The 22256-nt window shown below is 39.6% G+C and overlaps 1 protein-coding gene across 2 annotated transcripts in view; it reads right to left on the minus strand.

The window, feature by feature from the left end:
- Nucleotides 1–325: 325 nt before the first annotated feature.
- Nucleotides 326–22256, minus strand: part of pi4kaa (phosphatidylinositol 4-kinase, catalytic, alpha a) — a 58314-nt gene continuing 36383 nt past the window's right edge. Inside the window, exons 21-54 of one of the 2 annotated variants that reach the window (XM_085167553.1) lie at nucleotides 20579–20715; nucleotides 20357–20490; nucleotides 20142–20224; nucleotides 19987–20057; nucleotides 18657–18781; nucleotides 18469–18550; nucleotides 18308–18391; nucleotides 17935–18024; nucleotides 17716–17835; nucleotides 16158–16250; nucleotides 14895–15051; nucleotides 14643–14770; nucleotides 14394–14552; nucleotides 14143–14294; nucleotides 13943–14050; nucleotides 13170–13390; nucleotides 12221–12376; nucleotides 11735–11814; nucleotides 11445–11644; nucleotides 9970–10057; nucleotides 9716–9883; nucleotides 8459–8512; nucleotides 8087–8207; nucleotides 6282–6411; nucleotides 6106–6176; nucleotides 5191–5263; nucleotides 4916–5096; nucleotides 4717–4821; nucleotides 3779–3904; nucleotides 2802–2922; nucleotides 2378–2537; nucleotides 2094–2183; nucleotides 1664–1747; nucleotides 326–1446 (exon numbers count right to left, since the gene is read on the minus strand). In XM_085167553.1, the coding sequence (XP_085023679.1) occupies nucleotides 1395–1446; nucleotides 1664–1747; nucleotides 2094–2183; nucleotides 2378–2537; nucleotides 2802–2922; nucleotides 3779–3904; nucleotides 4717–4821; nucleotides 4916–5096; nucleotides 5191–5263; nucleotides 6106–6176; nucleotides 6282–6411; nucleotides 8087–8207; nucleotides 8459–8512; nucleotides 9716–9883; nucleotides 9970–10057; nucleotides 11445–11644; nucleotides 11735–11814; nucleotides 12221–12376; nucleotides 13170–13390; nucleotides 13943–14050; nucleotides 14143–14294; nucleotides 14394–14552; nucleotides 14643–14770; nucleotides 14895–15051; nucleotides 16158–16250; nucleotides 17716–17835; nucleotides 17935–18024; nucleotides 18308–18391; nucleotides 18469–18550; nucleotides 18657–18781; nucleotides 19987–20057; nucleotides 20142–20224; nucleotides 20357–20490; nucleotides 20579–20715 (4004 nt within the window). In that variant the 3' untranslated portion in view covers nucleotides 326–1394. The remainder of the gene's footprint in view (nucleotides 1447–1663; nucleotides 1748–2093; nucleotides 2184–2377; nucleotides 2538–2801; nucleotides 2923–3778; nucleotides 3905–4716; nucleotides 4822–4915; nucleotides 5097–5190; nucleotides 5264–6105; nucleotides 6177–6281; nucleotides 6412–8086; nucleotides 8208–8458; nucleotides 8513–9715; nucleotides 9884–9969; nucleotides 10058–11444; nucleotides 11645–11734; nucleotides 11815–12220; nucleotides 12377–13169; nucleotides 13391–13942; nucleotides 14051–14142; nucleotides 14295–14393; nucleotides 14553–14642; nucleotides 14771–14894; nucleotides 15052–16157; nucleotides 16251–17715; nucleotides 17836–17934; nucleotides 18025–18307; nucleotides 18392–18468; nucleotides 18551–18656; nucleotides 18782–19986; nucleotides 20058–20141; nucleotides 20225–20356; nucleotides 20491–20578; nucleotides 20716–22256) is intronic. The other variant, XM_085167555.1, reaches the window with a different exon arrangement.

The following is a 22256-nucleotide window of genomic DNA, read 5'->3' on the forward strand; positions in this document are numbered from 1 at the left end:
ACATTTGGACTACCTGGTTTTGCCACCTTTTTGGATCCATTCCAAGAGTTTATAAAAATTTCAGTGAAACCAAAGATACATTATTTGCTCTTTTCCTCTTGGAAAAATATTGCTGCCACCAAATTGTTCGGGCTCTATTCATTGCATTTAATGTACTAGCACCATGGTCCCTCAAGTAATGACAACCTATAACCACTATAAAGGAAAATCTTGTTTTTTTGCTCATTAACACTGTAAGTCAAGATAAGATAAGGTTCACTTTTCTTTTTTTTTGTCTGAGTTGTGCCTCAAGCAAGCAAGAAAAGACGCACAGTCCTGCACAATAAACGCTGCATGAAAGTCTTTTAATATTGCTCATATTCGCGTATGTTAATGTAACTATTTTGCTCATACAAAATAAGTTTTGTATTTTGATTGTGAGTAACATATGCCATGCACATTCCAGCTGCAACACTTGCTCTCTTTATGTGTTATTTAACAGTAATTACTTGTACTAACGTGAGCTGTTTTGCAGATTAAGTAAGTGCTACTTAAATGTATAACCTCGCAGAACTTTCTACTGTGTGCATCTGCTCTAGACAAATAGAGATACAATGACAACTAGTGGTAAATTAGTGGAAACAAAAGGCTCAACCAGAACCAAAGTTTAGTGTAAAAATGCCTCCATACAATAGATATGACATATAAAGACTTGCATGAAAAGGTGTAACCATCAAAGTAGCACAGTTAAAAGTTTGTCACACATAACTCTACACATACATCACAGAAAACCGCCTGTGCTGATGTGATTCTACAGCAAATAATCTACAGTACAAGCTACAGCATAAGTATGTCTGATTCTCTAAACACCTTTACATTTCTAAAGACTACTGTTAGGTTAAATGTTGATTGACTGCTGCATTCATTTTGGATGAATTTAAAAACATCTACATTTTTCAGAGTATTTTAATGTCTTACATTTGAGCTTTAATCTCTTGACTGTAGGCAGGTGAAGCTGCAGAAATACTGTACTCAATAAAGTGCATCAAAATGGGTAACAGCATAGGAACAAAATGATAACAGCTGCTTTTTACAAACACTGTAAAGATGGCTCCCTTTTAGGCCAAGTTTCTCTAATGTGACCCTTAAGTTAGTGTTTGCACAGTAACAAGTAACAGCATCAAGAAAATACTTAAAGGGCGTTTCAGATACCTGTTTAGTAAACGACACACATCATTTTTCAGTCTTGTGTAAGTAATTACATGAGAATGAGATGATTTAGCATTAAAGTGCATCATTTTTGCCAAACTCTGAGGAGCAGAGTAGTGTTCGAGACTGCCACCTCATTCAGTTTTATAAAAACACAGCATTGCTCGTTTGTTCTGGATGCACAGTGGAAGGCTGGCAGATAATCTTCAGTATGGAATCTGGTTTTGGTAATACTGCAGCATGTCGTATGTCTTGCTCCTGTTAAAATGAAGTTAACAAATATTTATTAGAAGGAACAATGTTAAGGGAAAAAGGTGTTTATATATTTTTATTATTAACTATGGGTGTGTTAATAAAGTTCTTTAATATCCCAAAATGACACTATACAATATTTGACCAATTTTGGCAATGGGCTTATACATTTGTCTTCTGTAACAACTGCAGCACAAATTAAGTAATGCAAGTATTTTGTCACCTGCTACTGAGGAAACAGCTTTGGATGACTTTGATGATGAATGCTGCCGCTTCTTTTTCACTCATTTGTGGATTAAAACGTCCTCTGACAAAAAACAAAAGAAAAAACAATCAATGTGAACACATTTTGGGTGGAAATAACAGTTTCACAGTCCAGTGGCACTGGAAGTGTGCCTTACATGCTGCACTCATTGTTTTTTTTAACTCCAGGTGGCTGCGCTTTGTTTGTCTTCCTTTTTTGACACCTACAGAATAGCTGTCAAAACACATATTACCAAATATTTATTTCTATACTAGTTTTTATAGTGCTCTAGTCTCAGATAAATTGGCAGGATTTTACTGCATGGGAGATTTTTGACATAATATTGACTACATACAATATAACTCACCATAGAAGCAAAAACACTCGGGTGTCACACTGTTGAACTTACTTGAGAAGTTTTATGGTTTGTCCTCTGAAACATGGGAGTCCAGTGTCCAGCATAAGGGTCACTAGAGAAACTACTGCATCCATGTATGGGCTGTTTGACCAGAGAAAACACAACATAAACTTACAATACCGACAACTTCTTCGCCACTACTTTCTTCACAGATGAATCCCATGTAGCACAAAAATTAATTGACAGAAACCTTTAAACAACCATGAAAGCCTTTTTGTTTTCTAAAAAAGTACTCGAGACACTTGTTTGTTTGTTTGTTTTTTTCAGCTTCATACCGTACAGCCAGATATCCTCTGACACACATCTCCATGAACCATTTAAAAGGTGTGGCCTCCATCTTGCCTCCCATGATCATCACCATCTCATCTGTCAGCTTGATGTCTGGCTCCCAGCCCAGGTTACCTCCAGGAGAGCTCTCAAACATGAAGCCAAAATCTGCAAACAAATTATGCCAAACCTTCACCATTACTCTGTAAAATTGATGAAACTACTCTCTGGTGTGTACAATCTTGTTTTAAAACATTGTGCCCAGATTTGAGTAATAATTAATAAAGGTTAATAATGATCATATTTACTGAAACAATAATAACTACTGTCCATATAGTGTGGACATTCAAGAAGCTTACAGTTGAAAAAAAAAAAAATCATAAAATAATAATAGTTAAAAAAGGAAACCCATATCAAACCCATACACCCCACCTATGTGAATGAGGTGGCCCTTGCTGTCCAGCATGATGTTGCCATTGTGTCTGTCTTTGATTTGCAGCAGGAACAGCAAAAGGCTGTAAGCGGCCATACTTCGGATGAAGTTGTAACGAGCCTGCAGAAAGAACATACACGTGATAATGAGGTATAATTATGCTCATTTCCCACCACATTCAAAAATCTCTCAGATGACAGTTCAGTCCATGTTCCCCAAAGCATTCACACAAGGATCATGGATATGCCTTTTTTTTCATGTCAGGAACTCATTATTAATTTTATACACATCTTATACATTCTCACAAGGAACATCATAAAGAGTAAAGAGTGGCAGGTGTCAGATTTTACTAGTGTTTCAGTACAGTTTTAGATAAGCAGGTTAAGTTTGTCTATTAAGAGAAGTGACTGTTAAGAAAGCTTCACAACAAAATTCTTTTTCAGTTAGGTCTTTTGTATGGCTGGTTACACTCAACTATAGCTTGATAAGTAGTTAGTTTAGTTTGTCTCATAAGATGGCTCCTGTGTCACGCTAAGAGATAAGAGAGTCTTATATCTCTGCTGTGACCACACAAACAATGTATGTGATTTCTCTCGCTTAAACCCCAATGTTGTGTGTTGAAAACTGCTTTGTGCTACTATTGGTCCACACATGCTGGTCACTGTTACTGAACTGATGTTTAGAAGTCTTAGCAGACTAAGCTAGCAATATACACCTTGCTTAAAATGGCAGACAGCAAACCACCAACCACAATGTGTCCCTGTGATTACTAAATTTCAGATTAAGACACTCATGATACATGTCTGTAGCCATATGGCTATTCCACTTTTACTTTGAAAAGACTTTTTGGCAGGCTATCCTACTAGGCTAGCCTGTCATACTAGAACCAACTATGAATCCTTCTGAACTATTAATAATTCCTCATTATGAAATATGCAAAACTGATTTGAACAGTCCCATAATTTAAGCTCCATACCTTCTGGAAGGCGAGGGTGGATTCATCACCATACTGATTCCGGAAGTAATCATACATCCCAAAGTCAGTCTGTCTACCAAGCTGGTCCCTGGATTTACAATCTGGGATGCACTCAATCACACCACACTGAGGAAGAGAAGATGTGATGATGTGTGACGTTTATCAGAATATCCTCCATTATTATCCCAAATCAGCTACAGAAGATTACAGGAAAAGTAACTTTGTGGCAGATGCACAAAATGTCAAGTCGACAATTTTCTCTGATGTACATTAGTTTGTAAAACATACACCATGTTAAGGGTCACTTTCCAACATGGTCTGTCTTTAGAATAACAACAACAACAACAAAACTGGATATGCTCATTTACAGTATTAAAAAAATAATGTGGAAGCTTACTGGCATTTGTTTTACATTTAAAGATGATATTTTATACAAAATTAATGTTTTCATTGTTTTAGAGTACAATTACAAAGTATGTAATATGACGATACCATTGTTTTTTCTTTATGTGTATCTGAACACTGTACTGGTTTACAGTGATGTCAAACCAGGACAGGTATGCACAGCTGGAACAGCATTATATTTATTTTTACTGAGTAACTAGAAGAGTTGTTCTAGCATGTTTCAGTTTGTCAAGATGCTGCTGACCTGCACAAACACTGAAACAATAGGGGGATGTAGATGTGTCAGAATGAATTTTACATGGTATTTTAAGCTGTAAATAAAATAAAACATTTTGGGGACAATGCAATTTGAATTAGAGCTACATAGAGCTGTATTCCATTCCTATAGTGTCCTATTTAGATTGTTTTATTATTTTTATAAATAAAATGAAGAAAAATCTTTAAAAAAAAACATTAAATTTTTAATACTTAGTACTGAAGTAAATGGGGAAAGGAGATGAAAGCAGAAGAGATAATAGAGAAAAGAACCATACCCCTGGTGCAGTAGCCACCACTCTGTAAGGGAAGACGAACAGATCCAGGCCGACCAGCTGGAAGATATTCTTAAAAAGCCCTATGATCTGCAGTGCAAGCATATCCTGGAGAAAGGAGAAAAACACAAAGGGAAATTAGTCTGAGTATGAAGTATGAAGTGTCAGACATTGATCAGACAGTCACAGAAAAATGTTGTACCTGTCTGCAGTCATCTCCCACTTTGAAGATGGCTGCCTGCCAGCAAACCTTCTTTGACCCATCTGGATTCTCCTCTCCATCTTCCAGAGAGTCTGATGGGCAGCGGAGACCCTCCCTCTCTAGTTCACTCACTCCGCAGCGCTTCACCTTGAACTTGGCCAGATAGGGAGCCTTGGCAGCACTGCAAACATAGAAAACACACATACTCCCATAAGTTACAGTCATACTTATCATTGAAACTACTCTATGAAACACAAATAAAGACCCAACATTACCTCTGCATAGGTGTTCCAGACTTGTAATCAATGTCCAATACTATGGCTTCAGGATTACTAGGCAGGTAACAACCTAGAAAACAGCAAGACAAAATACAAACATAAGACTCAAACTCTGAAAGGACAGAAGGGCCTGAAGCACAATGATTAATTCACAGCTTCTGCCTTTGCAAGCAGACTAACATTTCAGCACTGCTGTGTGTTTGTCAGAGTAAACAGAGCAGTGTTGTAACCTTAAATCTGTTTGCAAAATTAAAGGGTGTAAATTAAACACTTTAATCTGTCCCTTCAAAGCTTGCTCTCCTAAGAAGCACACTATACAGGCAGGAAGAAATGCCTGACCTTATAAGAATACACCTTTATTTTACAACACAAAGGGCTTAAGCAATGTTTTAATATCACAACACAGGCATGTGTTTGTCTGTATGGACAAAAGGTATTATATATTGGCCAAGTGGTTGGAAACAAAACAAACTGATTCTGTGAAGTGAAGATACATTTGACATTTGACACAATGAAAGAACATTATGTCAGTCTTTAAGGGACAGTCTGTAAATAAATAGCTGCAGGATCCTTATTCAGACCGATACAATATGACTAAGAGCTAGCAAATACATTTATTCATCTTCATATTGATATATTTTCTTATTTTGTGCTCGGTACAAGCTCTGTGTACAGAGTTTCACGTTATAATGTATTATAATGAATGTAAAGTACTGGTGGATGCTCATAATAAACATGACCAAAGTCATTTTTTCTACTCTCTATATGATGTCATTTTGAGCACCCCACCCTGTTTATACAATGTGATGTTAAAATATTTAGATTAAAACTGTTTTCACAGAAGATTTAACTGAAGTTTACAGTTTACAGAGTCAAATAGGCACCCATATTTACTCTCAGACAGTTCCTTACCTGGCTGCACTTTGATATCGGACAGAGCTTTGAGGCAAGCTCTCTTTCTCTCCTCGCCCTTTGGAACTGGCCTGGGGAAAAACGCAAGCAGCAAACACAGCAGAATTTAAACTTCTCTGTGGTTGTGGCACATACATGACCCTGACGAATAGCAGAATACTAGCTAACAGACTTACTTGATAATAGCAGAAACGTTGGTGATTTTGTTGAAGAAGTCAAACTCTCTCTGGTAGAAATCTTTGGCAGGACCTGACAGTGAACCTGTGATCTCCTCAACCATCTGCTCCAACAGCTCCCCAATGTCAGCTATGCAGAAACATTCAATTTTAATTTTAAGTTTTTCTACTCTACTTGAGAACGCTCTTTATACAGCGTGTCTTATTCACACACACACACACACACAGACACACACACACACACACACACTTTTTTCTATGTCTAAGCTCTCTCTCTATATATATATATATTTCACACAGATTCACATTTTGAGAAACACAGTAGGGGCAACTCATGTATCATGCCCAAGTATACTTTAGTATGCAGACTGGAGCAACAATCAACTTTAATGGTAATTAATAGATTACCTGCTCTGCCTTCTGAGCTACAGCCACCCAAAGCTGGTATTTAGCATTGTGACCAATATCTAAAACAAGCTGGACATAACACAGTATTAGATTTGACTGGTTACATGGTTGATGTGGTTTGTCTCATGGGTTGTGGCCTTACAGAACACATGACTGGACTTTTCAATAGTGGGTATGGTGTACAGCACCTATGTCGATAGACATAACTGGTAAGAACTGCAGAGCTGATCTTGAATAGTGCGGTAAAGAATTAACTTGGTAGCTTGGTCTAGTAGCTTTGGTGTAGAACTCCTTTAATGTACTTTTAATAGGTGCGAACATTATTGTAGTTTGGTTCCCTATTTGGTAATGTCTTGGACATTATGGTTAGTGTGGCTTGTGATTCTAGTTCTTCAGATCTGGAGCAACCCTTTGATTTCTTTTTTCCCCCCGCTATTATGAGGTTTAAGAATTTTTCCTGATAAAACCTATTTGCAAGAACAGATTTGCAACCTGGGGGAGATACCACTTGCACTCTTCTATATGGCAGTTACACTATTAGAAATCTCCAGCTTGGCCATGCCATATTACTATATCTAGCATTTTTACTAGCGTTTTCTTTTTTCCTCCTTGAATTTGATTCAGGTTACTCATGTTGCTGGCTAGAGGAATTGGATTTGGTAAGGGTGTTGGTATCAGCTGGCTTGATGGGTCAGCTGGCCATTTTATTAAATGGGATATGTTTTAATGCTGCGTTATTGTTAATAAATTATGATTTTTTTTTTTTTAGATTAATTTCCAATGTCAAGGTGGAACACTGATTTTTTAAGAATGGGGGTGTAAAGCCCCTCTCACTCTCAAGAAAGTCCTGGTCTGCTGTTACTGATGACTGGCATGGGAGGATCGCCAGCTAATGCAGCTCACCTCAGGCTATAAAAGTTGGCCCCGAAGAACTGTTAAGTCTGTCTCTTCCAATCCATCTTGCATCAATACATTGGTTATCTTTGTTTTTTTGGTTAGGTTATGTTGAATAGATTGTCCTTTATTTAAGTAAACTTTTTGTGTGAACTCTTTCTTGGTTACCCACTTTGAGTCAATTCATGATAATAGAATATGTCACTTATTTCTTATTAAACTTATTCTGCCTTTACTTTTTTTATGGCCACCTTTTATCTATTACTTATTTCTAAAAAAGCTTAAATTGGACTTAACTAGGTTAACTTTGTACGAGACAGTTGAAGGAGCTTGAAGAGCTGAATAGAAACAGTTTCATGTTTTACTCTGAAAAAGTATTTTTACTGAGTGTGTTCATGTAGGTTTTAATATAACCGGAAGTTAGGGTGAAACTAAATGTTTTTCATTCTTTTCTTTCTTTGTTACTCAGACTAACTAACGAAATTTGATAAGTCTCTACTCACGGTCTTTTTGGTGGCCCTCTTCATCCATAAAGATGTTGGTCTTCATGTTCCAGATGAACTGGTGGGCAAGAAGCTGAGACTTCTGGGCTGCCCACAGGATATATTCTCTCACGTAACCCATCTAAGCGAGACAGAGAATAGACAAAGCTTATATTGGTATTATTATTATAGTTAATTATATCTCTCTCCTTTGCACAAATATCTGTTGATAAACTCATAGTTTAAGCTCCCACAATTAATGATCTTTCTTTTTTTTTGGAAGGGAATATGATGAACTTCTTGTAGAAGGAAAAATAATCTCCCAAGTTATCACAGAGTAGAGCATGGAATTTTTAGTCATGAAATCAGTAAAGGTGGAATTGTTAATATTACCTTGTCATAACGGAGAGCCTGAACAATCTGAGGAATGTAGAATAAGATGGCATCCTAGAAGGAACAATGAAGAACTATTAAGAAAGATTTGTTTTTATGAAGTTGTATCCTCCATCTTGGTGCTGTGACATTGTTAAAGGAGGAACAAAGTCCTCTCTACTAAATATTCCACAGTCAACCGCTTGTGGTATCAAAACAAAGTGGAAGTGAGTGGGAATGACAACAAATTGGTCAGCCACGTAAAATCACAGATTAGGGTCAGCAGATGGTGAGGCCCATAGCGCGGAGAAGTCGGCTTTCTGCTGAGTCAATCGCTACAGACGCCCAAACTTCCCATGGCTTTCAGATTAGCTCAAGAACAGTGCACAGAGAGATTGGAAGAATGCGAGCCAATGCAAAGAATGCCACGACTGGAATCTAGAGGAGTGAGGATGTGTTTTCTGGAGTGACGAGTCATGCTTCTCTTTCTGGCAATATGATTGACGAGTCTGCCAAGAGAACAGTATCGGTATTTGTCTGACTGCACTGTGCCAAGTGTAAAGTTTGGTGGAAGCGGGATCATGGTCTGGGGCTGCTTTTAAGGAGCTGGGCTCGGCCCCTTAGTTAATATGAAAGGAATTGTTAATGCTTCAGCATGCCAAGACATTGTGGACAATTTCATGCTCCCAATTTTGTGGAAACAGTTTGGGGATGACCCCCTCCTGTTCCAACATGACCACTGCAAAAAGCAAGGTCCAGAAAGACTTTTATGAGCAAATTTGGTGTGGCAGAACTTGACTGGCCAGAACAGAGTCCTGACCTCAACCTGAACACCTTTGAGATGAATTAGAGCGGAGACTGTGAGCCAGGCCTTCTTGTCCAACATCAGTGTTTGACCTAACAAACGTGCTTCTGGAAGAATGGTCAAATATTCCCATAAACACACTGAAATCTTGTGGAAAGCCTTACCAAAATAGATGAATTTGTTATAGCTGCAGAGGGCCAACATCATATTAAAACCTATGGATTAAGAATGGGACATCACTAAAACTCCTATGAATGTGACAGCAGACGAGCAAATACTTTTGGCAATATAGTGTACCCGATAATTACTAAGCAATTCTTGGCGCAAATCCACATTGCTTTGTACAGGAGAGCTGGCAGTTTAAAGAAGACATTTTAATGTCTAATCCTTTCAAAAAGTTCAGCACATTAATGAAAGCAGCTTGAGTCAATGCCATGCTGAGCCCAAAAAACCAAAAACAAATCTTGACCTACTGGAGGAAAAGAGCGTAGCACTTTAACCCCATACTGAGCAGTAAGGGGATGAGGAGGGTACATGCTGCTGAAGTAGGACAGACCAGTGGGCGGGTCAGCCGGAGCCCAACACAAGATGTGGCTCAACTCAGGGGAGTCAGCATCAATAGTGTGCCATGTCACCAGGAACTAAAGAAGGATAATTATATAACATTCAGTCACATTAAACATATAAGATTTCCAAAATCAAGCTTTACAAGAACACCTGATCTCACCTTGACAGCCTCAGGCACATCACTGACTGCACCGGGGTCCAGTCTCACAAGTCTGGTCACTTCAGCAACAATGGCGTCATTCTTAAATCTGGAAAATAAGACATTTAAAATGAAAATCTACACTTTAGTACAAGAAGGATAGTCACACCTTTACATTAAGCACTGGTTTCTTCTTAGTCAGAATTTCGACTATTGTTTTTCCTACAAGCAGCAGACCACAAGGAGGGATGTTGTGTCTTGACCTTTTTTAGTGGCAACATTGTTTTCAAAGCTTATGTAGGGTGAGTCAAGTGATAGGCTGTTAGGTTTAATGTACGTGTTGTAGGTTGCCATTTAAAAAGCTACACAATGCCATTTAGAAAGCTAGAATGCTTCTGTTTGCTATCTAGGTAACCTACGCATATGACTACGTGCATGACATTGATGACGGGAACAAGCAGCCTTAAGAAGAACAGATTCTACCAACAACAATCTGGGAGAGCTGCACTTCCATCATATAACCACACACAATGTATAATCATGCTTGCACAGCACAATCACACTTTGTAACCAGTTATAGTCAAAGGAGCTTGCAAAGAAAAGCGTCTGGACTTCTTTAAGTTGCTTGAAGACGTTTCACCTCTCATCCGAGAAGCTTCTTCAGTTCTAAGGTCAAATGGTGGGGAGTCCCAGATTTAAACCTAGTGGGAGTATCCCCCCAAAAGAGGGACAAAAGGACCCCCTGATGATCCTCTAATCGCCTGAGCCAAGGTGTGAGTGAAGCCAAGGAATTCGCATGATAAGGTGGGGCCAGGTTTCACAAAGAGCTCACCCGAAACCCTGGCTGATTGGGACCCACACCCAGTTTCACACCTTGGCTCAGGCGATTAGAGGATCATCAGGGGGTCCTTTTGTCCCTCTTTGGGACAAAAGGACCCACTAGGTTTAAATCTGGGACTCCCCACCATTTGACCTTAGAACTGAAGAAGCTTCTCGGATGAGAGGTGAAACGTCTTCAAGCAACTTAAAGAAGTCCAGACGCTTTTCTTTGCAAGCTCCTTTGACTACAATGACCTGGATGACTGAGAACCTTCACAGACAACCAGTTATAGTAATTTCTCATAGGTAATACAGCAACAAGCTTTATGAATATCCACGTGTGTAACCAATAAAAACAACCTGCAGGGGGAAAGCAAGTTGAAGGGGTTTGGAGACAACTGCTTCCTTCTCGCGAGTGAAAACTTGAGCTCTGTGTGACCTCGTTCCTGAGTGAGTTTCTGTTTATCCAGCAGTATCAGGGGTAAAACTCTGACATAGGCCTTTAAGATGATTTGATTTATCTTATGCACAAAATGGACAGTTGGCCCTGATGACCCAGAACAGTGCTCTCATGTATTTAGTTAATGGGAAATTAAATGGCAAAAGCGGTTTAATACTCATTTAAACAAAGAGGCATTTACGTCTGTTATTAGAGATCGTTCTTAGAGATTGGCCACCTTGTTGGTAATTGCATAGCCAGGTATGGAGCGATACTCCAGGCCAGGTTGACGTGGTCCTTCCACTGTTTCTCTGTCAGGCTGATGTATTTGGACCTCCAGTTGGCGATGCTCGTCTCCACTGACTGCTCTGTGGCAATGGCCAGCTCTTGTGTGGAGAGGGGGTTGTACCACGTTGTCAACCGTTCAATCTCACTAGCCTGGGTACACAAACCAGAGGTCAAGAGCATTAAGAAGGTTTTATCATGAACAGGCATCTTAAGTGCAGTCAAAACACTCATATTACTCACCAGTAATGCCAGCAACAGAGTCCTGCGTTTCATGTAGTATTTGTGAAGCTGCGTTCCTCTGTTACTTTTTTTGGATGTGCCTAGAAAAAGAAAAGGTACAAAAAGTCAGTCCATAAGTCCTTTATGGACTGACTTTTTGTACCTTAATGTCTCACAGACATTTCCCATCTGTGTTCGTCTCTTTGATTTGGAAAAGGTGATGGCTTGGATATTTCACCAGTTCAAAGTCTAGAGCAGTGCAGTCCAAGTGACTGCAAGAGTTTTTGCTATATCAAAGATGCTTTTAATGTCCATATTTTCATTTTACATTTTATGATGCCACCCAGACCGAAAGGAAATGTCAGTCACACTCTTAAAACAAATGATATGACATTGTGATATGACACAATTTAGCAACATTTAAACTATATTTGATTATTGAAGGAAGTGCTATTATCAGTTTCGAAAGGCTCTTGTACTGTCTGAAACACTGAACCTAGGTTCTACCTGATTTTTTGGACGTGGTGGACATGCCACTCGACAGCGGGTACGTATTGATCCATCCCTGGCCAGTCTGTTGGGTGCGGGAGCTGGAATCCATGTTGCCCCTTAGATCAGCAGCATTCATCACTGACAGGCTGTTCAAAGATGCATCCTGATTATCTGTTCAAATGCAAACAGAATCAGTGTGGCCATGAACGCAGTGGGTTACTCTCAGCACATCTACATCTGTGCTTTATTAAACTTATACAAGAGCGTTCCTTACACATAAAACATTAAAAATTCTAAACAGTCACAAACAATATGAGGGAGTTGTTGAAGAACGAGATGAACCATGTCACTTAGCCCTCTGCTGATGTCATGATCATGTATTTGAAATCGAGGGACTCCGGAGTAAATGTAGGTAGCCGGTGCACTGATACTGGATCGGATGCAAGTAATCTGAGCCAGAATTTGCACTGAGGACCTGAAGAGGTATGCTCTGTATGAGTATGAGACAATGTCTTTTGTCAAGGTCTTTGGGTATGAAAAGGAAGGAAATTTCTTGGTTGGAAAAAAAAATTTCTTTTTCAATTTATGGTTTCTTTAAAAGTGATCACTGGGGGGGGAGGGGGGGGGCAGACTGGTGGGCTGATATGATGAGTAGTCATGCATGTTGACGCAGCTGACAAATTTGTGCTTTTCCTCACAGCTTCTAAATATTTAAGACAAAAACTGACTTAAATTTTATGGATCACAAAGTAGAGGAAATGAGTAAAGAAAAAGTAGAAAAACTGAGCATATGAGAGGAACCAAAATAAGAACGTTTAGGGAAAAGAGAAAAGAAAAGTAAATTAAATCAATATCAAAGATGCATATATCAGGAGGACTGTGAGGAAAAGCAATCTCAAATTTGACCCACGTAAAAGCATGCTCCTGCTGCAATGCAGTCGAAGCTCCACTGCTTTAGGCTTACTTAAGATAGATATTGGAGAAGTGCTGGACACGATAAGCGATCCAAATATCCCAGCAGAGAGCGTGCTCGGGGCTGGGGTAGTACCAAGCTCACCAGGTGGGACCAAATGAGATGCTGCCAGGTACTTCTTGTCAGACAGGATGCTGGCGTAGAAACGGATTATGATGCTGATGTCCTCACGGAGACGCTTGTCACCCTGGGTGGGGAACTTTGGAGCCACACTAGAAAGACAAAAACATTAAATGTCTCACTAGGGTTAGATTAGGGCTAATACTACCTAAATCCTGAGTTAGGGTTAGGGCTAACCCTAAGGCTATCTTGGCTCTAAAGGTTGGAATGCTGGTTAACTTACTTCTTTGGTCCTGATTAAAAGAGCTCAACAAGTTAAAGACAGCGAGAATGACAGAGACCTGACTTTCATTCCAAAATGGTTCAATTTTTTCCCCTTTTCATGCAGCACTTTTTTAAGTTTTACATTTTTTTGTGATTGATTAACTGCCTTGCCAGTTGTTGGATGAATTGTCACTAGTTTATAGTTTATTTATAAGTTTTTACTTTACAAAGTAATAATATATAGGATGGTTTAAAATTTTTCAATGTAAATGTAATTACAAACAATAACAGAATACAAATAAACAAAAGCTAGGAGGTTGGGTGAAAGATTGAAGACAGACATGCTAAAGTTAGCATGCTAATCAGCTAGCACTGAAAAATGTTAACTTGTTGTAAGCCTAGATTTGATTGAAGAAGAGCAAGCATCTGAGTCTGACTACCTGAAATAATCAAAGGCAGTAGAGTAGATCTTCTCCCGGAGCACATTTCTTACAGTTGCATTGGTGACGACGTCAGAGTGGAGCAAAGCCAGACCAAGAGTGAGCAGCCTAGAGCACAGAGAAAGATGGTTTTCATAGTGCAAAGAGATTTTGTATAAGCACACCATAAATACTATGTAAACACTGTGACTGGTATATACCTGAAGCGAGGTCCAATGGCAGCTACATGGCGGTTGAGGCTACTCTTAGCCCCACCAACATCTAGAGACAGAGAGCGCTGCATCAAACTGCCAAAGATTTCCACTTGATCTGCACTGGAGTATTTTGCGATCTCAAATCTCTGGACCAGAAACTAGTTGAACAGGGAGACACAGAACAAGGCGAGAATTTAAAAAGAATTGACTAACAAGATAACACATAAATAACTCAAGCAGATTGGCAGTTATCCAACCTCTATCCAGACATGGTGAGGGGTGACATTTGGAGGGCAGGGGATGGGCTGGCTTTCCTCTGAGGCAGCGAGAGGATCAGCCTCCACCTGAGCATCCGAGAACAAGCCCATCTTCAGCTCCACAGTCATCTGCCATGCTCCTGCCATCTCTCGCATGAACTAAGCAGGCATACAGGATATTGACACTATGTATGCAATTTAAGTATACCGACAAGAGAGAGAGGTTTTTGTTTGTTTGAGTATATGTACCGGTACTTCCACTCCTATACGTGCCGCCAGCAGCCACTCCCAACAAGCAATTGCTGTTTCCATACCATGTTCTGTAAACATCTTGAGTGGAGACCAGCACAGGTGGTGCAGGAGCTGAGGATCACAATCTACAGGCAATTCAGGAGAGAAAATGCCACCCCCCCCCCAAAAAAAAGAGAGAGACATGAATTTGATACCAACATCATCACTTGTGCCTGCAAAATACCAAAGTAAATCATAAAGGAAAATAACCTTTGGTGCTAATGAGCAAGGCAGTCAGTTTGAACATGGCCTCAGTGAAAGCCTCAGGCTGTGCAGAGTCTAATGCTTCTCCCAACTGTTTAATCATCAGTCGGCCCAAATCAGACTGTCCCCGGACTGCCTGGGCAAAGTGGATCATACCTGATACCTACAAATGAAAGAGAACATTTATGAGTATGAAAAATATATCTAATGAACAGATGTTATGTTTCCAAAATCTGCCTGCATCGTATTCTGGTTTCACTCTGGCACCGTTATAAGCCCTTCAAGATTTCAGCATTCACCAAACAAAATTTCAGAAGGATCTGGGTTTCTTTCAACCAAAATAATGTGGCCATGATCACTAACGCAATAGCTAACGCAGTCCAACTTTTCCTCCTTTGATTACATTACAGAGATTTCTGGACCATTAGATCAGGTACTGGTCCATTAGAAGTAGCCATTATCCACAGTGTGATCAACAATGGCCACCGACTACTCAACTAGATTTTGGAACCTCCAGGATCAAAAATTAAGCCAACACATAAATGCCAAAAAACAGCCTCCAGATCTGTCTAGTAGTATTGCTTGTGATGTTAATTATACTAACAACTTACCCAATGAATTAAACTCCAGTATTTTACTGGCACGTTACTTTGTTGTAGTTACTCTAAGTATATGTTCCTGTGTTGTGCACTCATAACTGAGGCTGTTAGCATTAGCTGATCATTTCTCAGGCCACCCTTTTCATGACAATATCACCCCTTCGCACTTGGGGGGGAAATCTACCACAGGTGGAGGATGGACTCAATCTGGGTGACTACTGTCTTATGTAGTTTGGGACTTTGCTGAATGTTGGAGTAGGTGTAGTTTTTCCTTTGCTGTGGAGTCAGGTGGGCCACCATGGGCTGCATGGAGCTTGGTGGTGCTGCTGCCATGGATGGGATCTGATGGGCCTAAACCTCCCTGTCCTTGGTAGATTTCGGGGAACAGGGGTGCCTATGGGAGTTAGCAGTTGGTACCCCAAAGTACCTCCTCTCTGGCTTCAGGGAGGGAGTACTTTGGCCACCCCGATCCTTTCCTCCCCATCCCTAATGGCTTCTCTCCTCCCACTTCATCACACCAACACACATGCAGGGCCTTGGGGAGCATCACTGAGGTTCAGGTTTCTCTCCCTCTCCCTCTGTTAACTTTCTCCCCAACTTCTCTTTCTTTTTTTTCTCCATCCCCCAGTCTTTTAGTGAACATGGGTTGTAATATTTATTGTGACTTTACCTCTCCAGCGTATCTGTTCCTGAGATTGAGGGAGGCCATGAAGTTTGAGTAGTCCTTTTTCACACAGGCTGGCCTCTCAGTTAGTTGAGTGGACTAAAGGAGAAAGTGACAAAGAAGTGCCTAATAAACCAAACTGTTACTATAAGCATAAACTGTTACTAATAAAAAACAGTCATAACTCATTTGTGCTCAACGTGACATGACAGTTACCAGAACAAAAGTTTATCTGTCAAGTGTGAATACCGTACTGAATAACTTGTTGCAGATTTGCTAACCCTATTGTGTAAACCAGAGCACTTTATATTTTAGGTCATATTTTATGCACTACTGACATCTTAATGTAATAAAACAGATTTAACGATTCACATGCATAGTTGTTCAGTTAAAGACAAACAAAAGCAACAGAGTTATTACACACAGCAATGTTACCTTTACAATGACAGAAGAAGGTTTATTTGATGAAGGTTTTTAAATCACATTTCTGCACTAAGATCAGTCCATAAGGAAAACTTAAATGGCAAAACTGTCCCAAAATCACTAATAATGTACTCTGATAATTAATATATTAATATATCTAAGAAAACAAAGCTATTCAGAACCTTGTTGTGTTATCTGCAACAGATAACAAAAGCTGATATAAGGAGTCAAACTTGCAGTATTGCAGCCTTCATTTCTATCTGTACATGTTTCTGCAGAAAAATCATTGTAAATACATTTTAATATTAAAAGATAACCAGAATAAATAAAAACAATTGAGTTTTTAAATAATGACTTCATGAGTTCATAAAAACTATGTTCTGTATTTCTATCCAAAACTAAAATTTGTTTTATCTGTAACATGTTAGTATGAAAATGATGCACAAAGAAAATCAGGCTGGGGGAAAATTTTTTTTGGAGCACTGTATGTATGCCCTCCTTATGATAGGATTATGTACTGGTGTGTGGGACTGTTATCTCAGGTTTACATGGCTGACTGATAGTTATTTATTTCAGGTGATGTTATGGAGTAACTCAAAGGTAATGTAACAAGTAGTGTAGAGTAGTGTAGTAGTAGTGTTGTAAAGGCTCACCTTTCAGAACACTCACTTCACCAGATGCACCTTGTTTCTTTTCCTCACCTTTGATTGGGTGTGGTGCTTTCCCTTAATTGCACTCACCTGTCACTCGTTATATAAGGACTGCACTCACCTACAGCTCACTCTTTCTTCACTCCCACATGGGGTGGCAGCTGAGGTGAGTTTCTGTTTGAGTTTCCTGAGTTTATGTATTATTTTGAGTTACTAAGTTACTTAAATCACACTTTATTTCCTTTCAGAGATAGCAGTCCGTGTGTCTTTCCTTCAATTCATTCAATAAAACGAAAAACCCTGCAAGTGATTACTGACTGTTCATTCTCATTCTGACCGGATGAGCCCATGATGGTAACAGTCTCCAACCTCCTCTGAACCTTCCTCCAAAACAAGTAGAGACATTACTACTAAAATAACAAAACATGTAACTTTTTTTTAGTAGCAACCCCAACACTTGAATTTGTAAAAATGATGAGTGTATGACCCACCCCGAGTGTGGTGCTCTGCCTGTTGTAACCAGCAAAGTGCAGGATGCTTTCTGTGGCCATGGCTAGGCCTGTGTGCTGGGAGAGGCCTGATACCCAGTTCTGATGTTTGTTTAGATACTCCTGAAAAGACCAGGTAAAGCACAGTGGTTTAAAGTATGTTTAAGGCAACATGTGGAGTTTTGCATGTTACAGATTAGAATGTTTAAAAATAAATGTTACCTGTAGGTGGGATTTGGTCACAGATGGAGCCCACTTCATAGCCTCTTTAAGAATTTCTCCACAGCGTGCTGCAAAATCCTTCACTATGCTCTAGAACCAAAGAGACAATAGGTATTTTATATATGAGGAAAAAAATCTACTACATAGACAATGCATTACAAAAATCTATTATCTAATAGTGCTTGCTCATAGGGGGTCATATGATTGTTGGGGTTTTCTGTATCTATTATTGTAGGATCTACTGTACAATATAAAGCGCCTTGAGGCGACTGTTGTTGTGATTTGGCGCTATATAAATAAAATTGAATTGAATTAATACATATATAGGGGAAAGAACTGAAAAACACAAAAATCATAAGTAAAGCAACATTACCTCTCTGGCTTCATACGTGTCTGGGACAGTGATTCTGTATGGTGTATCTGGGATGTCATAATAAGGCTGGTCTTTATGAATGTCCTGCAATAGATCCAAATTATACAGCATAAGTCATGGTATACAAATGCAGTATAACAGTCTTAATGATCATCACATACTGCACTGAGTGAGAGGGAAAGAGTCTGCAGAATGTCCAACATAGTCTTCAGCACACGGCCACTCCACAACAAGTGGGGGAAACTGAGTAGAGAGAAAATACAGTCAATTAAGAACCTGCTTTTGTACAGTTAATGTGACTCTGGGTGATATTTTAAGTAAATTAACATGTGCATCAAGTCATGCTCACGTTTCAGCCAAGCCAGACAAGTATTTGTCAGCCACTCTACGGATCCTTTTGTGGATGTGGTTGAAGTTCACCAGGAGGAACTGAGCGTGGCGTTCAAGCTCCTCCTCGTGGGCTTTGGTTTTTGGCTAAAAGTGTGACATTATGTAATTTTATTGTAGAATATTTTTAAGATTGTCATTAAAATAGTTTACAGTGATATACATGACATAAAACTGAGAAAAGCAGTAAATCCTCACATTTGAGAGCTGGAAATTCACTTTCACCGAATTGCTTCTGTAAATCATGTAAAGCAACTCTATTGGAGTCCAAAAATAAAATCTAAAAATAAAATTAGTATATCAGGATTTCTTTAAGACTACAATTGGGAACCTTTCTAAGTGTAGTTTATGTGTACAGTAGGTCATTTATTTTTGATTTGTTTCTCCCTGTAGAGCAAAGTCAGGAATATTGAAAAGAAAAACTGAATCAGTTTGACTGCAGTCTATACACAATCTGGTTGGGTGCTTGTCTATTAACTGCAGTGTTTTTCTATTAACTGTAGTGTTTTTCTATTAACTGTGTGTTCTATTTGAGATGAGTGACTAATATTGATTTAACTGGGTCCTGTCTACTTTTGTTCCACAACCAACATGTTTTTAAATGTTATATGATAATCTTCCAGTGCTCCTGCAGTAGTTTTTGGATCTGATGCTTATGACTTCAGCTTTGCTTAATGTTATCTAACTGTTACAAAACATTTGATTTACAACTGAGTCTCGTGATGGACCTTTAGTGTATGTATGGGGTTATGAATAGCACACCTAAAACACCCAAATTGTTAAATCTGTTCAGTTTATCTTCTGTTTTGGTTAAGGGTAAGAACCCTGTCTTATGGGGGAGAGTGTGACGGCTGCATGGCTGGTGTTGGCTTCCTGTGTCTATCTATTCCAGGTAATTGGTGGGTGGCGCTGACCCAGTTTAGGACGCAGCACACCTGAGCAGATGGTGCTGAGGAAAATCAGTCCTGTGGGCTGACTCTTCTCTACTCATATCCTATCCCCTTGTTTGCTGACTGGTAGAGCACTCTCTTTTGTTTTTGCATGCACAAACTCACTCATACATTTTCCCTGCAATCAGACACTGCATATATACTGAAAACCAGTATTTGCTTTTTTATTTAAATAAATCATTTAACAGCAACCTAATGCTATGTATGATTGCCCTTTTTTGACACATTCTCTTGAGTCAGGTCATGACAAATAATATGTATTTAACCAAAGAACACATTGAATAATAAAGTAAAGATATAAATCCACTTAAGATATACTTTGACTTCTATCATCTTACTTACTTTTTCAGCCATCATTTGCAGGAAGACCTCAAAAACCTTGTCGCTAACAGCAATCACACACTGCATCATACCTGAAAACATTTGAATGTGCAGAATAAATGATTACCAGTAAATTGGTATTTTTCAATGATTTTTTTTTTTTTAGTTGTTCTTACCAGATTTATCCTTCTGTATTGCTCTGTCCTCAAAGTATCGAAACATAACCTGAAAGCGGTCCAAGTCCAGAGAATGCAGCATCCTAACAGATGTGAGAAAAACAAACCAGAATAAAGGTTAGATATATATACTAGTCAAGGTAGTGAGTCTTATTTGTCTAGTACAAACTGGAGAAGAGTTATATAAAAAATAAATAAATCTCACGCTGGCTTACCTCATATACTCCAATCTGTAAACAGACAGCAAATATGTGGACATGGCAAAGTCCAGCTTGTTGATGAGAGCAGCCACCTCTGGAGGAGGATCCAGCAGGTTGATGATGGTACTGCGTAGATCATTCAGCTCTGCCTGGAATTCAACAATCAATCAAAAACTAGTGCCAGCAGGTAAACTACAAAATATCTGGGTGTTTGTCTGCATGTGGGCATTCTCATACCGGAGTGACAGTATCATTCTTCAGGGCAGAGTTGTACTGCAGCTCTGAGCGTAAAGGTTCTCCACTGGGAAACGTGAGCAATGGTGATTTGGTTGCTATCTCACAAACCCCTTCATACCACTCCTCTGGCCACAAACCTAAACATTTCAACAGCAGCAAATTTAGGATTTACATCTTTAAAATGAATGGTGTCATGTGAGTAAATGTCCAAATGGTTAATCTCATCCACATATTACTGTATTTTTCATAGCTTCCTTACTAACTCACTAACAAATATACCACCCAATGTCTGTTAGAAAAAAGAAAAAAAATTAGAAATATAAAAACTTTGACTCCTTGGAAACAAAATGTGGTTTGAATCATATCTAGCTAGCACGGTTAAATTTGTTCATGTAAATAGGGTGTCTTCTTCATTGTGGAGTTCCCCAGGGTGCTATGCTGGGACCCGTTCTATATACGTTATATATTCTTCCCTAAAGCTGTATTTTCAGAAGGCATAGCATATATTTTCATTACTATGCAGATGAAACTCAGCTTTATCCATCCATCCATTTTCTTCCACTTATCCGGGGCTGGGTCACGGGGGCAGCAGCCCAAGCAGAGAAGCCCAGACCTCCCTCTCCCCAGCCACCTCCTCCAGCTTATCCGGGGGAACACCAAGGCGTTCCCAGGCCAGCCGAGAGATATAATCTCTCCGGTGTGTCCTGGGTCTGCCCCGGGGCCTCCTCCCGGTGGGACATGCCCGGAAAACCTCACCCAGGAGGTGCCCTGGGGAAATCCTTGTCAAATGCCCGAACCACCTCAAATGGCTCCTTTCGATGTGGAGGAGCACCAGCTCTACTCTGAGCCCCTCCCGAATGGCCAAACGTCTCACCCCATCTCTAAGGGAGAGGCCAGCCACCCTTCGGAGGAAGCCCATTTCCACCGCTTGTATTCGCGATCTCGTTCTTTCGGTCACTACCCACAGCTCATGACCATAGGTGAGGGTAGGGGCGTAGATCGACCGGTAAATTGAGAGCTTCGCTTTTACACTCAGCTCTCTCTTCACCACAACAGACCGGTACAGCAGCCGCTGCACCAATCCGTCTGTCGATCTCCCGCTCCCTTCTCCCATCACTCGTGAACAAGACCCCGAGATACTTAAACTCCTCCACTTGGGGCAGGGTCTTGTCCCTGACCCGGAGTGGGCACTCCACCCTTTTCTGGCTTTATCCATCTAATAAATTCCATCTATCCAAAGCAAAAATGACACACACAAAATTAGTTTAACTGCAGAAATGTCTTAAAGACATAAACCTGAAATTCAGATGAAACAAAAAAGGTTGCTGTACTTGGCCCTAAAAACCTTTGAAAAATGGTGTCTCTCCAGATACTTACTTCGGATAATATTAACTTGGCCTCCAGTAACACTGTGAGGAATCTTCACGTAATTTTTGATTAGGATAATTCTTAATAAATAAATAATAAATATTTTGGACTGCTTCCTGGCATTTGCATTGTATCTCTAAAATTCAAAACATCCTGTCACAGAGTGATGGTGATTTACTAGTTTATGTATTTACTATTTCTAGGATGGACAATTGTAATTCATTATTATCAGTTTGTTTTAAAGGCTCCCTGAAAAGCATTTAATGGATCCAGACTGCTGCAGCGAGAGTAGTGAAAGGGACAAGAAAGA

The sequence above is a fragment of the Neolamprologus multifasciatus genome, chromosome 7 (genome assembly GCF_963576455.1).
Source record: "Neolamprologus multifasciatus chromosome 7, fNeoMul1.2, whole genome shotgun sequence".
Classification (NCBI taxonomy): Eukaryota; Metazoa; Chordata; class Actinopteri; order Cichliformes; family Cichlidae; genus Neolamprologus; species Neolamprologus multifasciatus.